The sequence below is a fragment of the Salminus brasiliensis genome, chromosome 8 (assembly GCF_030463535.1).
Source record: "Salminus brasiliensis chromosome 8, fSalBra1.hap2, whole genome shotgun sequence".
Lineage (NCBI taxonomy): Eukaryota > Metazoa > Chordata > Actinopteri > Characiformes > Bryconidae > Salminus > Salminus brasiliensis.
This window is the reverse complement of record NC_132885.1, coordinates 12,727,022-12,742,989: the sequence shown is the minus strand read 5'-3', so window position 1 is coordinate 12,742,989 and position 15,968 is coordinate 12,727,022. Positions and strand designations below refer to the sequence as shown.

The following is a 15,968-nucleotide window of genomic DNA, read 5'->3' as shown; positions in this document are numbered from 1 at the left end:
TAATTACGACTGTTTTCAGGTCACATTTGGAAGACTCACAACTATGGTGGTATGCCCCCCCACCCCATGCACTCAGAGCATGACAACACCAATCAGTGAGCTCCTACAGCACCCCCCATCCTGTGACTTTCTTAAATGCACATGGGGTAATGAGCTTATTTGGCCATGTACTAGATAAACACAGAACATAAAATCTGACACATCAGATGTCATACTTTTCAAATACCAGCCTTAATTTGAGATACCGTGGTGTATGGTATACCGCCTAACCTTAGCTGGCCCGCATAGAGCCCTGCCCTCAACACCCAACCATCGAACATACATTTGGAATAAACTAGAAGAGAGCGCCAGGCTCTCTCTTTCTCAGACGTCCCACAGACACACTCCAGTATCTTGTAGAAAGCCTTCTCAGAACACTGGAAGCTGCAAAGTGGGGACCATTAATATGAACGCACGCATACGAATGCGTATGGATTTAGAATAGGACGTCCTAAAAGCTCCTGCAGGTGTAACGTGTAGGTGTACTTTTGGTGTCCCAATAGTACTTCATATTAATATTACATTTATATCATGTGATATCATATGATTATATCATGTGATCTCAAAATGATATCAGAAACTGTAAGCAACATGACCAGAATCCTGGAATTCTAAGTCTGCGTAATTGGATTTTGTGATGCAGAGTAATGCATTGGATAGTAATACGAGTAAATGGTCAACAACCTCCAGACTACAGAAACACGAAACGTCAGACTTCAGCACCACGAAGCAGCAACTTTTAAAATCCCTTTTAAATGAAGAAAAAAAGAGTCAGTGTTCTCCAAGCCCTGGCAAAACTTACAATATACTCCAGAAAGTGTCAACATCACATTGTCATTTCGCTCATCCCTACTTGAAATCATTAGCTCTATCCTCTGCTGCAGGATGTTAATTGCTTTATAATGACTGTGTTTGTATATAAAACTTTGTTCTCCTCATCTCCATGACAGATGCGATTAGTAGTGGATGCCATATACTGCAGCAAGACTACAGTTCTCCTAACAAGAGAGTGAAACTAATCACAGACTCAAATAATCACACTTGAGGAATCAACAGTGAGAGAAGAGATGGAGCAAGAACAAGAAAGTCGAAACGAGGAGGGGGGGGGGTGAAAAAATAAACAAGGGGATAGAAGGAGAGAGGAAAAAAGGAAAGCAAAAAAGAAAGAAAAGAAAGTGAGAGCATTTACATCTTAACACAGCACACTGTTTCTTCCATTACCAGTCTCATTATCATCAAACTCTAAAGCAATGGGAATCCGTCATTATACTCCTCATTAACTTCTAAACAAAGAACCAGTCAAAGATGTCTGCTCACCATTCCTACTTATAAATGAGACTCATGCAGCGGGCTGCACTGCCAATAGAATTTCTAATCTCAACAATTTAGCTTCTGGGTCCTGTGGGGATGCTGCACAGATGCATCTAAGAACTCTATCTAGACCTGACATTTCAATCTACGCTCTCCTTACAGTGAGCGCTACGTGCCCAGTTTCTTCACATTTGACTTTGTGCGTTAGATGACAGTATTAGTGTGTGTTTTAGTGTGCAACATACTGGATTTGAGGACAGAGGAGTTGACTTCGATCTCGCCACCTCTGATTGGCTGGAAGCAGGCCAATTCGGAATCGTACGGTTCAGGGCTGGGGCGTCCTGTCCCACCGCCGCCGCTGTTGGCATGAGCATTACTGGCAACCGCGCTGCTGCCCCCGGGACTCGCTGCCCCCCTCTGCTGGGCCTCCTGCTCCTCGTACACCGCGATCAGCTAGCACACACAAAGAGGTGGGAGAGAAAGTCCATTTAGATTCAGAACTTTTTAAATCATGCACACACTTTCTAATACACACACATTTTGTTTTTTTACAAGCTCACAAAGCAAAACACACAGAAACCTGCAATCCAGTTTAGAACACATTATTCAAACCATTATTAAAAGCCAATCAAAGGTCTTATGTGTACCTTGTGGATCAGTACGCTATAGAGGACATCTAAGGAGCCCAGCATGACCAGTGTAGGTTCAGTCTCAGTGTGCAATGGGGTCCATTAGATGTTGTCTGTGTGTGTGAGGGATGCTGCGCTAAAGCACGCTGTTATATACAGGAATCCCAACGCATTCACAGAGTGACTGACTCTGCAGTTAGACCAGCGGCCACGTTACTGTTCTAGGGGCATCTGTGCACATAAGCCATGTGTGCGCGTGTCTGTATATGAGGTGGATGTATGGTGGATGTGTGCATAGAGAAGCAGAGAAAAAGGACTTTGCTAGTAAAGCCAGAGGCTTCCTGCCCGAGAGGAAAAGAATGAGCATGAGGACAATATGTAAACATCTAAATAACCAATAGACAGACTAGAGGGTGGGCGTTACAGAGGGGGGAAAAAAAATCAACAAAGAAGGAGCTTATGCAGAACAAAGCCAGAACAAAGTGAGAAAGTGAGAGGGATGGATGCGAATGCAGAGTGAGAGAAAGAAGCTTAATGACAAGTAGTTGGCAAACCATCCATTCCTTCATTATCCTCCTTCTGCTTCATCTTCATTTAATGTCCTCCTGTTCATGAGCCATAAGCAGTCCCAACACACACACCTTCACCCACTCTCTCTACACCTCACAACTCCTCTTCCCCTCATCATCTTCAGTCCTTCTCTCCAGCCACACACTTAGCAAATCCATCCATTTATGCACCTGTCCATCCATCTCTCTCCCATTTCATTCATTTTCCTCCCAAGGCCTTTCATGTTATTTCTGATTGCTCCCATGTCTTACTCTCCTGAAGGCTTTGTCTGAGTTTGGATATGATCTGTGTAAAAAGGCTGTGATTTATTCAGCGAGGAGGAAGAGAAGTGCTTCCTCCAAGCCAGGACAAGAGAGAGTGAAATAGAGAGTGTGTTGGGCAATATAAATGTCATCAATCTGCACACGCAGGAGAGAAGGGGAACAAAAGAAGAAGAAGAAAAAAACAAGTGAAGAAGTCCAGGAATGAGACTTATTTATTTTAGCCCTTATAGAGTTCATAACCTGTATTTATTTGCTTTTATAATGTTGATGTAGGAAACAGTTGTACTTCGTGTTTACAACTATTTTCATTCTCTCTTTTTTCATGTTACTTTTTTTTTTTTAAGGCCGATATATACAAATAACCCATTTTTAATTAGCTGACCTCTAAACAAGTGCAATAAGACTGTATGAAGATCATTGCATATGCAAAGATATGCAGAGTTCATGGCTGTAACATGTATAGGTAGTGTATATGGATTGATAAGTCATTTTAAAGTCTTAATGCACACAATAAATAAATATATATAAATAAATAAATAAACCAGCCACACAGTTTAGATTAGATGTGCTGCTAATTAATACTGACATTAAAAAGCTGGGAGCTGATTGGTCAGGGAGGAGAGTCAGACTGGATTATAAAACTTTAAACATTATAAAATATTAAGAAAAATGTCTACTTGGCTAAATCAATCGGTGCAGAATGTCCCATTACAGAAACTGCTAGTAGCTGTTATAAACACTGCAGTCAAGTCTGAATGCTGATTTGCTCTTCAGTGCTGGTTTAAATATAAAGAAAGGTGTGTGGTTCTCCCGCTGGTAAAACAGAGCGTTTTAGTGATTGTTTTATAAAAGGTTCAAATATTACGGTCTATTTTCACATTCTACTGTAAAATAGCTCCACACTGCAGACTCTCGGCTGAGAAATAACGTTCCTTTAATGACGCTTTGAGGACAACAGGTGGCGCTCTGAACACCACCATTAAAACAAAGACTCAGAACTGAATTGGGATTCAAATTGCAGATACTCGATTCATTAAATTTGCTTGTATCGGACTGGGGCGTATTTACAAATCAACAATTTCGCACCAAACCACTTTCAGTGACTGTTTTTATCTCCGCAGGAAAATGTTGTAGAAGAAGGGGCAGTGGTGGCTCAGCGGTTAGAGCGCCGGGATATCGATAACAGGGTTGTGGGTTCGATTCCCGGGCTCGGCAAGCTGCCACTGTTGGGCCCTTGAGCAAGGCCCTTTACCCTCTCTGCTCCCCAGGCGCTGGAGTTGGCTGCCCACCGCTCTGGGTGTGTGTGTGTACTCACTGCCCCTAACACGTGTGTGTGTGTGAGTGTGTGTTCACTACCAGATGGGTTAAATGCGGAGGACACATTTCGCTGTACAGTCCACACTGTACAGTGACGAATACGTGCACCTTTATCCTTTATCCTTTATCCTTGAATAATGGATAGTAATGGAATAATAATTAATAATAATGGAATAATGGATGGACTGGCCCATAAGGACTGGACAATGTTTATGTTTCAGTCTTAAAATAAATAAACAAACAATAAATAAAACTAAAAAATAAACACTCTCTACAATGCTGAAGTTTATTAGTCTTTGCTATGGCCTAAATGATTGCGGGTTTGCTTTTTTCAGATTGTAATTAGGAGAAAGTCCACCCTGAAGAGATTAAGGTCGGTGTGGCGCACAACAGTACAAGCCTCCAGCAGAGGCCAACTCAATAGAGCAAGTCATTTTATTCAAGGCTATTTTATCACTGTACTACCTCTTCACATGATTTCCCCTCACACACACACACACACAGAACAAATCTCTGCTAATGTATTTTACCCATAATGAACCCTATCCATCTGCTCAATTACCCAACCATCAGGCCATTGGGCCCGGACTGGTTCGACATACCACTCCACGTTGCACAGATCCACACAAACACTCACTTGCACACACCCACATACCCCTTGCGAGCCAGTTGCATCACAGGGATCCAATACCGAAGCACTTGGACACGGAAATTGGATCAATAGTACGTTATCAAGAGGAGCTACTAGACGGGGTAAGTGACCGCGTCTTACTCCATCCTCACTTCCACTTGGGCTTCAGAAAAAGGGCTGAGAATTCTAGCGTCTCCTGAACGTGCGTTTAAGTTTTCATCCCGGAGCTGTTGCCATTCGGATTTCCATAAGCGGCCCGAGCCCCTGAGACAGAAGAGCCCATCGATATCCAATTCAGCTGGAGCTAGAGTGGCCCCGTCTTGCTGGAGCTCTTAATGACTGTTATTTCTGCAGGCTGCAGAGGTGTTAATTAGCACTTATGACAGGCTAAAAACTGAAGGCAGCCTCAAAATGGAGGGACTGTGTCATGTAGACTGCCATACGGACACACACAAAGAAGACCTGACATGCACATGCGCGCGCGCACACACACATATATATAGACGTACAGGTGGGTAGATGGTTAAATTACATCTGACAACAGAATCAGACCCTGTCAAGCACAATAACACAACTGCCTGCAGTACATGTGTAAGACAACCGGCAGAAAGAAAGAAACACAAAAGAAAGGAGTGTGTGTTTTTTTTCTTCCACCTTAGGCTGTTCCCATCACTGAATCCCATCTTTCTTTCCCCGCTCAGGTGGGTTTATGTGGAGGCTTTGATGAATTAGAGTTCTGGTGAATAGCGCTGCAGTAGGTTCTCATTATGCACTTTATACAAGAGCTGATGTGGCAAATGAACACAAACAAATACGGAAAGCTGGGAATACTGCAGATGCCTGGGCTCGACCCAGGGACGCAAACACACCGGCAGTGCGGTCATCTGCCGCTTAGTTTGAGCTTCGGATACTGCAACACTTAACTTAGTAGGAGAATACTGTACACTAGTGCTGATATTCGATATTAAGGAGTACTAGGATTTTAAACACACGTGATATTGTTATCATGGACGCATTGCTCCCAAGACATGAGAAGACATACCAGTATTGTTGGGTAGCAGTATAGAAACGATATCTATAGACAATCCTGGATCTGACAATCTAGCCTTAAATACTACACTCTGTGATATCATACAGCTGTGTGTCATTCTGAGGGGTAGTGGAGGGTTTTGTTTTCACACAGATGTTTAACACCTTAACGCAGAAAGGCTTATTACACAGTAAGTAAGGTAAGTAAGGTTTATTACTCAGTAACAACAGGGACTTCTGTACAAACTGGTGGAGTTATTCTTTGGTAGTAGAAGATTGCAAAAACACTTTCAGCCCGCCGGCTGAAAATAGGCTGTTTAAGGGTTTAAGCAAAGTGCTTTAAATGAATAAGGTTTAGCAATTTTAAAATAAATAATATTGGACTGTTATAAGCTAGTACTATTATTTACATGAAATACATTGGAGCTGCTTTAAAAGCTGACATTTTTGCTTCATCTGTAAAATTATCATTTTTGAGATATAAGGTTTTATTTCTTGTGTGACAATGTGTGGGTGTGTGTTTGTCTACTGAGTAGAGTACATAATTAAACAAAATCGAGATAAATAAATGAAAGAAAAATGAAAAACTGATCAACGTAGGCCAACACAACTGTACCAGAATTGACACAGCATAGTGGAAAAGAACCCCCCCACCCCACCCCCCCAGCAGTGCCAAATACTGTTGGAGTATTCTGTGCATGCCCCTACAGCAAACACTAATAGGCTTCATGCTCAGGACTGCTTGCCGTGCACGGCCAGTGTAAAAGTCCACGTCCACATGATAACGGTCGTGCACTGTACCAGCGGTGGTGAAAATGCAGTGTGGTTTTTCTAGTGTTCTCATTACACAAAACATGGGTGGAGGGGGTTGGTAGGAAAAAATCAAGAAAAAAAACAAGGTTGTGGCAGAGACACCTCCACCAGCGAGGAGGAATTTCACCACCTCCTCAGTTCTGACCTCTTTAACCGAAAGTGGAAATCACTGATGATAAACAAGCTCAGAAATCTCAGTGGAGCAATTTGAGGCCGCTCCACACAAAGAAGCTGTAATGAGTGCAGAGCTTACAGAAACATGCATGATTTACATAGGTACAGAACACTGGGCAAGCTCAGAACCGAGAGCAGAGACACACACACACACAGACAGACACACAGACACACACTTCAGGAAGGAAAATTGCCCTTCAGAATGGCAGGACAAGAAAGTGATGAGAACAGAATGGTGTAACTGTGCTTAGATTTACTCAGCCACACAATCACACACACAAACAATACCTCAGACTCTTGGGTAGAAATAGTTTTGATTGAGGTGGTAGAGAGAGTGAAGGAGTGAGTGAGTGAACACAGAAGAAAAGGAGTGAGTGAGAGGGTCCGGGAGTGATGTGAGAGTAAGAGAATGAGGAAAACGGTGAGCGAGAAAGAGTAAAGGACTAAAGACATAGTGAAGGATTCAAGAAATGAGGGAGGGGCAGCAGGAAGGGAAGAAAGTAAGTGAGCGAAAAAGTGAGGGAGTAAGGGAATAAGGAGTAAACTAGTGAGTGAATGAGTAAGGGGTTCAGAAAGCAAGGGAGGGGTAGCAGAAGTAGTGAGGGAGTAACAAATTAGGTAGTGAGTAAAAGGAGTGAGTGAGGCTGTTAGTGATAGAAGGAGCAGGGATAGCAAGTGAGGTAGTGAGTAAATAAGTGAGGGAGGTGAGTAAGTAAGAAAGGATAGAAGGAGCGAGTGAGGCTGTTAGTGATAGAAGGAGCAGGGATAGTAAGTGAGGTAGTGAGTAAATAAGTGAGGGAGGGAGTAAGAGAGGTAAGAAAGGAGGGAAGGACTGAGTGAGGCTGTGAGTAAGGTTGTGAGAGGAATAGCAAGTGAGGCAGTGAGAGAATGAATGAGTGAGTGAGGAAGTAAGTAATAAGCGAGTAGGGAGGTAGGGAGGGAGCGAGGGTACAAATAAACGAGGGAAAAAGAGCTGGAGAGTGGAGTTGAGATTCAGATGCACGTACATTCACATACGCATCATGCCTCATTGAAATGTCAGCTTGCTGTGTGTGTGTGTGTGCGTGTGTGTGTGTGTGTGTGTATGTATGTGTGTGTGTATATGTGTATGTGTGGGGTGTGTGTATTAAACAAGGCCATTAAAATGACCCATCATATGAAGCATCTGCTCATCTCTGCCTCTACGACCAGAACCACTCTAATTAAAACTACACAATAATCCCTTATAACCTCTCCTTAGTTTCAACAGCAAATTAAAATCCTGGCATACACAACCAGAGCAGAGAGAAAATCACTGCTCACTGCCAACCAGGAGGTTAAGGAACAGTGCTTCACCGTGCTTCATCTCTCCTTCTCTCACTCCATCTATAATACACCCTATTCCAGCCATCGTTCCAGTTTCAGACCCCCTTTGCCTCCCTTGAAGATTCCGTATCTCTCCTTCTCTTTACTGTGTCTCTCTCCCTTTCTCTGCTGTGGAGCTGCAAGGCAAGTCCTGCCTGTGGAGGTTCTGCTTGTTTAACAGAGTGCCCCCAGAGTGTCGTAAACGCATCAGTGTTAATGTGGGTAGAGCGGGCAGTAAAACGCACGCGGACCAGAGTAGCCAATCAGCGTCTGCAGACTCCACCACACTTCACCATAAAGGCAGCTACCCAGACCAAAGCAGCCACTTTACTGAGACATGCATGTGTGTGTACTTGGCACATATTTGTGTGTGTGTGTGTGTGTGTGTGTGTGTGTGTGTGTGAGAATGAGTGTGTGAGAGAGTGAGAGTGTGTAAGAGAGTGAGAACAAAGCTCCATGCCGAGATGCAGACAACCGACATTTACACACACCATGGCTGTGGCTTCAACTGCTTCCTCTAGACTATTCTTACAGTCACCGTTTCGTTCGCCGGTTCAGCTTAACTCTCATTTTATTGGTTGCCTGGTTAAAAATGGCAGATGAACTGAACATTTGTAAACTTGGAGTTGAAACTCTTAGGAACAGGCATTAGCATTAGGCATTGCTAGACTATACTGGATAGACCATGTGCGACAAAAACAATTTACTGCATTAATATTTGCAATTACTGCATTAACACATCAAGCTGTTGAAAGCGTCAGGAGAGACATGTGTTTTCACGGCTATACTGTGGCTAAAATGCGTCTGAGACCACCTCCAGAAGTGGTTTCAGTGATCAGATTTGTATCTGGTTCAAATGCACAAATTGCATTTTTATGTGTCTGGAACTTAAGTTATTACAGTACTAGGGATTAAAACGTTGATATTAAAGAACAAGGCTAAACTATTGAGAGTGTCCTCTTTACCGACCTAGCTGCATCAAAAAGCTGCACAGTTTGGTGCGTCCAGAACCATAAGCCATGCATCATGTCACCCGGATTATTTCCACATATTTTGTTTTTAGCAAACTCTGTCAGAAATCTGTGTACAGTGTCCAACCCCTGCATGTCAATGAGGTCAAGAGGGTTACCAGTAACATTACAACAAGAACACACCGTGTCACTGATGTGAAACACCACTGCTGCTATTCTTTGCCATAGCTAGGTCAGCCTAGCTGTAGTATTGATCTGTAATCGAGGGTATGCAGCTCCTCTGCCTCCTGAGGAAACAGTTCTGGTACTACAACAGCAGCAGCAACTGTATCAAATAAGCACAGCATGGGTTTACTTGTATCAGTTTTCACTCTTTCAGTGATGCAAACAAAAACTAGGAGAAAGTGAGTGTGTGAAGGGAACTCATGCATTTAGAAATTGATGAATTTATAGCCCAATACTTTCTTATTGTTAATAAACATTGTTTCAATGTGTCTCACTGTTGTTTGTTTAGAAGTAAAGTAAAAATCTGAAAATTTAAAAAAAATTTGGGGGAAAATGGGGACAAAGAGATTCTAAATGGATACATACATAAATAAATATCACATAACAAAGCTACTACTCCAGTAGCGATAATTAGTTAACAATGAAAGGTTGCAGTTTATGTATTCCACGTTCCAAAATGCCAGGCATTTTCAGCTACAAAAAAAAACAAAAACACAAACACTGCTTCTTAAATGACCGCCCAGACAAATGACACTTTTCCACTGCCGAGAGTGTGCCGAGAATCTGCTGTCCAATCTTAGATGTGCCTGCTGACAAACCACAGGTGTTCACACAGCCTGATGAACCGTAGACATTTCTGTGGAGTGTGCAGTGGCTACATCTACACAGGCAAGGATCACTAATCAAGCTTCATAAATCAAGAGCGCGCTGTAAAACTAATCGCCTCTGTCATAATCATGCAGTCCAACAGCATACCGCCACCCACCTGGCTGAACTCCTCCCCTCTCCCTGCATTTCTCTCTGCTGAGGAGGCAGAAAATGGGCCGGGCCGGCGCCACAGCGAAGGACGCCTTTAGACTCAGATTTACGACCCAAACACCACGCTCGCAGCCAGCGCCCGCACACATCAATACAATATGTGTTCTTTTCATCCCCCTACTAATCAAATCGATTACTGCTGATTCATGCCCCCACTGCCCGCAATCAATGAAATGTTAATCAAGCAAATGTATTGTCATGCAGGTGCCTGTGGCCGACTCCTAAATACGCTGGTGCATTGTTGTGCGGTTGCAGGCACTGTGGCGAGAGCCAGCATTAAGGAGCCATGAATCAGGAGGCTGAGAGGCTTGTGCAGACTCAGCATGCGGAGCGGAGTGATCGGCCATCAGCCAAACACAGGAAGATTTCATAAGACGTAAGCACAACTACACCAAATGGACAAAGTCCTAATTGAAGCTGCAGCAAAAATCATTTCAGTAATCGACTAATCAGTTGGTAAGGTGTTACGTTTCAGTTACGCTAACGAAAGTGTTGCTAGGCAACAGCAAAAAATTATGACTTTACACATAATTTTTTCATTAATTAGGGGTCCAAGCCCAGCAGGGGGGCAAAAGGTACAGACAAAGAAAAGTGGTATTACACCATGTCCGACTAAACGGGAGACTCTCACGCTTACAGCACCCCATTGGAGCTTGTTTATAACACAATATGAGTATGAGGCAGGATGGCAATGCACTAGAGTTGTGGTATAAAGTAGGATTGGGTGGTAAAACAGTAATAGTGTATGATACGTATTTCAAAATTCTGTTTCGCCTTTATCCAGTCCACAGTAAATAAGCTTATTCCACCATGTGCATTTAAGAGAGCCACAGAGTGGGGGCGCTGTGGAAAACTGATGATCCCTGATGCCATGCTCTGAAAAACAGGGGGGGGACAAAAAAGGAAAAAAAAAACAACCAACCAACCAACCGAACCATTGACTTGACTTTGTGCTCTCAAATATGAAGCTTTATCCTCTAAATGTGTGTGATTTGCCTCTTGGTTAGCTGAAACACTGTCTGTGCTGTGGTGGTCAGCCTGCTAGCGAACTTTAATCTAAGCCTCCAGTAGCAACAGAGTCTTAAAAACTACTATTCAGATTCTCTCCTGTACTGAATGCAGTGCTTTTTATTCCATGCTGCTGCTCTTCATCTAATGAAACCAGTCTAATTACACTGCAAGTACTGAAACCTGCAGCTGATCAGTGGTTATTAAGCACTAACAGTATATTCGACATGCTTAGAAAAGCATAGTTTACGGTAACAATTTACCACCATACGATAAAAATATCGTCATATTGCCCAGCTCTAGGTTCGATCTCCCTGTGTTTTTTTAAACTGACAGTCTCGGACTCCATTAGCCCCATCTGTAACACAACCTGAATTAATCAACTACTTAATTATCTTCTTTAAAACAGACACTTGTCCAAAAGAACAAGCAGAAACAAAATGCCAATTATGAAGAATTTCATTAATACATTTGCCATGCTAATAAGATCAACTACACCAACTAATAACTGCAAGCTAAGCTCAATTATTTTTATTAGTTAAGATTTGTATTGATGCAGCAGAATATTATTACCTAATATAAAACTGATAACATGTGGAAGAAGCAGCAGCATCAGTGCACCACTAGTACAGTGCTTAGAGTCACTGGACAAACAAGGTCTGAAAAGCAACCATGAGGCTTTAGAGAGCAGAAGCTCAAATCAGGAGCTAAAAGAAAAGGCCCCTGCTGGAGAAGAAAGGCCGCCGTGCTGTTCCACTAAGAGAGGGCAGCTGTTGGTTTGGTCTTATATTAAGAGATGAGAGATAAGGATCTCCAGCAGCTCTGAAAGCTGAAGGTGTCCTCTAACTTCCACACATTTATCACGCTGTACACACCACAGCTACAGCACTGGGACTTAAGGATTTACAATGAGTACATGTGTAGGTGTGTGTGTGTGTGTGTGTGTGTGTGTGTGTGTGTGTGTGTGTGTGTGTGTGTGTTACAAAAATATTTCCCATTTTGTATTATGTGCACATTTTAAGAGTGCATTTTATTATTTATTGTTTAATTAAATATTTAATAATAAAAGTTTTCAGCCTTATCAGTCCACTTTTGCACTTTTGGCTGCATTTCCTTTCAATCAGCCGACTCTTTATTATAGCATGCTGGACCACAGGGGTGTAAGGCTACACATGTCACGGTTTTGACAGTTGGTTACAAGTTCAGTGCAGCGAGGGTAAAAGCAACAGCACCAAAGGCACAGAACTGACCTCAGTTTCTTTCCTTCTGTTTTAAGAAGAATAACAAAAGAGCCACTTTTGGTTCCATACAGCACGCCTGTAGAACTAAAGGTTAGTGCGAGTAATAATTACTGTGGATCTTGGCTACTTTCTCCAGCTCGCTCACGCCATGTTTGTGTGGATGCCCTCATGCACATGCTTACCGATGGATGAGAGCAGAATTACAGAGTTTGGGCCTTTGTAGTTTAGATAGTCTGTCGCATGTTCTGATGAACTGTTATAAGAATGCGAGAACCATCTATTGTTCCACCGCGTTGTAGAACCCCCACTGTTTCTCTGAACTGTTCAGTCTCTCTGGGCAGGTCAACTGTGAGAAACTACCATTTATGGGAAGTAAAGTGGAAATTATGTACAAGTTGTAGGGATGCCGCAATTAGTCGCTGTAGTCGCTGGCGTTTTTTCGTATTAGAACTACATAACTGCTCAATGAGCTCAGTTGTTTTTGGCTCCAGTGCGGTGGGTTCTGTTTATTTAAAAAAGAAAAAAAACACACAGTTGGGGCTGCAACAGAGTCCGACTCGGACAAACAAAAAAGGTGGTTTGTACAGTAGCCAAAGTTTTGATGGCATACAACAGCAGCACTCACGCAATGCACTCGCGCCTAAAGAGAAAACGGACATGCACTGTTGTAGACGATGGACTGCCATAAACTACAAAGCGGCAAAAATCACAGTACCTGTTGTCTATTTATGTTCACAGCTGAATGCGGCACTGCTCAGAGTTAATACCTTATGCACCACAGACAGTAGCGAAACACAAAGCTGGAACCTGCTTTTCCCTGCACAGTACAAAGGAAACAGACCCCCGTGTTTATATGTAAGGAATTTGAAGATGAAGTTACAAGCAGGTCCCCTTTTCTCCAGATATGACATTATATTTTTGATATTCCTATAAAATTAAGTGAATTGTAATTTTTTGATGACCCATAACACTTATTATTAATAACATAAAGAAATAAAACAGGCAACAGTATAACCAGGGAGCTGGCTGTTGGTGCTCGTGTCTGTACACTTGGGGCTTGGCCGGATATAAACAATATCAACATTTTTGATACAAGGATTGCCATAAATACAGATCCCAAACACTTTGATAAGAGGTATAAATACCCGACTGCACTGCTGACTATTGTTCTGAAGCTCTCGTTTAAACCCATAACATAGGTTAATATGTGGACCTTTATTTTTGTCAAAATAAAAGACATTTCCAAAGCTCAATTTAACTTTTATGGATGAATTGACCAATCTGCAAAATAATTTTCAGAAAAATAGTCGGTAGCTCTAACATGTTGGTAAAAAAGAGTAAAATTGGATCTTTTTGATCACGCAGGAGAAGCATTGTAATTGTAATGGTGAGTGTAAACAAAATCCAGTCAAAGTAGATCCAGATGCTATCCAGATATAAAACGCATGTTATTGTATACAGGGCCTTTAGGTAATAGATGTTAAATGTTCTAGGTTCAGAATAATGGCCGTGCGAAGCGAAAAGCACCAAATTTGGCAATCTGTAAAAAAATGCAAAGGCAACATTTAAACATTTAGTAAAATACTGTTATGTCCCAACACTGACTGACGGACTAACGGACTAACAGACACACACTACAGCTCCTGTTTTAGTCCCCTTTACAATGACCAGTCAGTTCACAGGAAGTTGCAGAATACAAAAACTGCTCAACTCAAAAATAGTATTCGCCCTTTTCCAAGTGTGCCAGTTTACCTCTCATATGATCAATATGCTTTATTAATTTACAGACTTTTTATTCTCTATTTCTGTTAAAGCTGTCAGGGAGATTGACTTTTGCCCTCACTGTTCTGTATAAAGACTTAAGTGTTTGATTAAAAAATAAATAAATAAATAAATATGTAAAATAACCCAAACCACCCTCAATACACACACACACACACACACACACACACACACACACACACTTTTATACACAAACAACCCCTCACTGAGCATAGATTGACAGCACCCCCTAGCTATTACAGAGGTCAACTGCATCTTATTCAAGACATCTTCACACTCCTGCACTCAATGCACACAGTGCCTTCATAAGGCCGGGATGCTTGTACCCTCAACACTCTCCTGCTCTTCAGCTCTTTATTCACACCTTCTTCTACTTCTCGTTCTCCTCACTGCTGGTCAGCTTTCGTCCGCATGTCTCTCCAACGGAGCCCTTCCTTCTTAATTACAGCACCTCAAACAACCCCCCTCTGACTCCCTATAGAGCAGGAGCCATGGCCTGCCACACATTACAAGATCACAATTCTCACACCCTCTTTCTGGAGTGCCTAACTAGCTCTCATTACAGAAATGAACGCCATGTTTCACGCACTCGCCATCCTTAAACACCGTGTTTGAGCTTCTTCTGTGCACTATTCGACTGAAAACACTACTATGGGGGATTGGGGGATTTGAGGGCACTGAAATATTACTGCTCCCTCTTTATATGTCCCTGTACTGATTTTTCATCTTTACTGCAACAGCTCCTGTTTGCTTTCCCCTGTAGACTTCACTTCAGTGAAGCGAAAGGATAGAGAGCTCTTCACTTAGAAAGAAAACCAAAAAGGAGGATGGGATTCCCTTCACCTTGTTTTGATTCCACAGCAGCTCTCTGATGCGTTCCGGCTGTTAAGAGCAAAATATCAGCAGCTCAGCAAAACTGTCAGACAGACAGCGGGGAGATGAAGCAGCATCGCTCTCCTGCTAGTGACACGGGAGTAAATAGAGAAGTACCTGGGAAAGGTGGGCTGCCGCGTTAGAGCAGGTGAAAAGAATAGTGGAGCTGCAGGGGAGAGTGTGTGCACAGGTAGGGAACTGGAGTTCTAGAGTTATCGTGCTGTGACGGACGCGTCATGGAATTGAGAGGGAACTGAGATGAAAGGGAGGGAGTACAAAGACTGAGGTACAAATAGGACAATAGGACGATATCAAAACATTTACCACAGTAGATATATACTGTACCGTACCTAAGCACATTCCCCATGCATCTTCATGTGGACAGTTCTGAAAATGTACCAATTTTCTTTTATTTTCTAGATATTAATTGATAACGTAAAGTTGACGAAAAAGATGGAACTCTGAAGTGCGAGAAATCTGACACCCTAAGGACACCCTCTGCATTAAAAGCTAGTGTATCACAACTTTAACTGCCAAGGATTTGCGCCCGTATTCAGTCACTGAGTACCAAGGCTTTCGAACTACGCTGAATACTCCGGAGCTAAGACACAGCTTCCCTGTCTCGCAGAGATTTTCTCGAAGACACAGCGATCCCCAAACTCAACGAGACCAAAAACCAGCCATGGAATCACTGAAGGAAAAGGGTGGGATAGCTGTGATGTAACACGTGGACATTCTCTGCTACAGAATCCTGTGGGACCATTAGTGCTAATTTTATCACGATGAGTGCCAGCTAGTACTCTGGACAAGAGCAGTGTTTAAAAAGTACAGAGTAGGGTCAGACAGGGAGAACAGAGAATCCTTTATAGAATAAGAAGCATCAAGATTCATCAATAGTTGTTTTACAATCGCATCACAGCCCTCTGGAT

General features: G+C 42.5%; 1 protein-coding gene across 5 annotated transcripts in view; it reads right to left on the bottom strand.

Moving 5' to 3' along the window:
* pard3bb (par-3 family cell polarity regulator beta b) overlaps positions 1-15,968 on the bottom strand; it is a 297,029-nt gene that overhangs the window by 226,029 nt on the left and 55,032 nt on the right. For all 5 annotated transcript variants that reach the window (XM_072685655.1, XM_072685657.1, XM_072685659.1 and 2 more), the window contains one exon: positions 1,596-1,803. In XM_072685655.1, the coding sequence (XP_072541756.1) occupies positions 1,596-1,803 (208 nt within the window). The remainder of the gene's footprint in view (positions 1-1,595; positions 1,804-15,968) is intronic.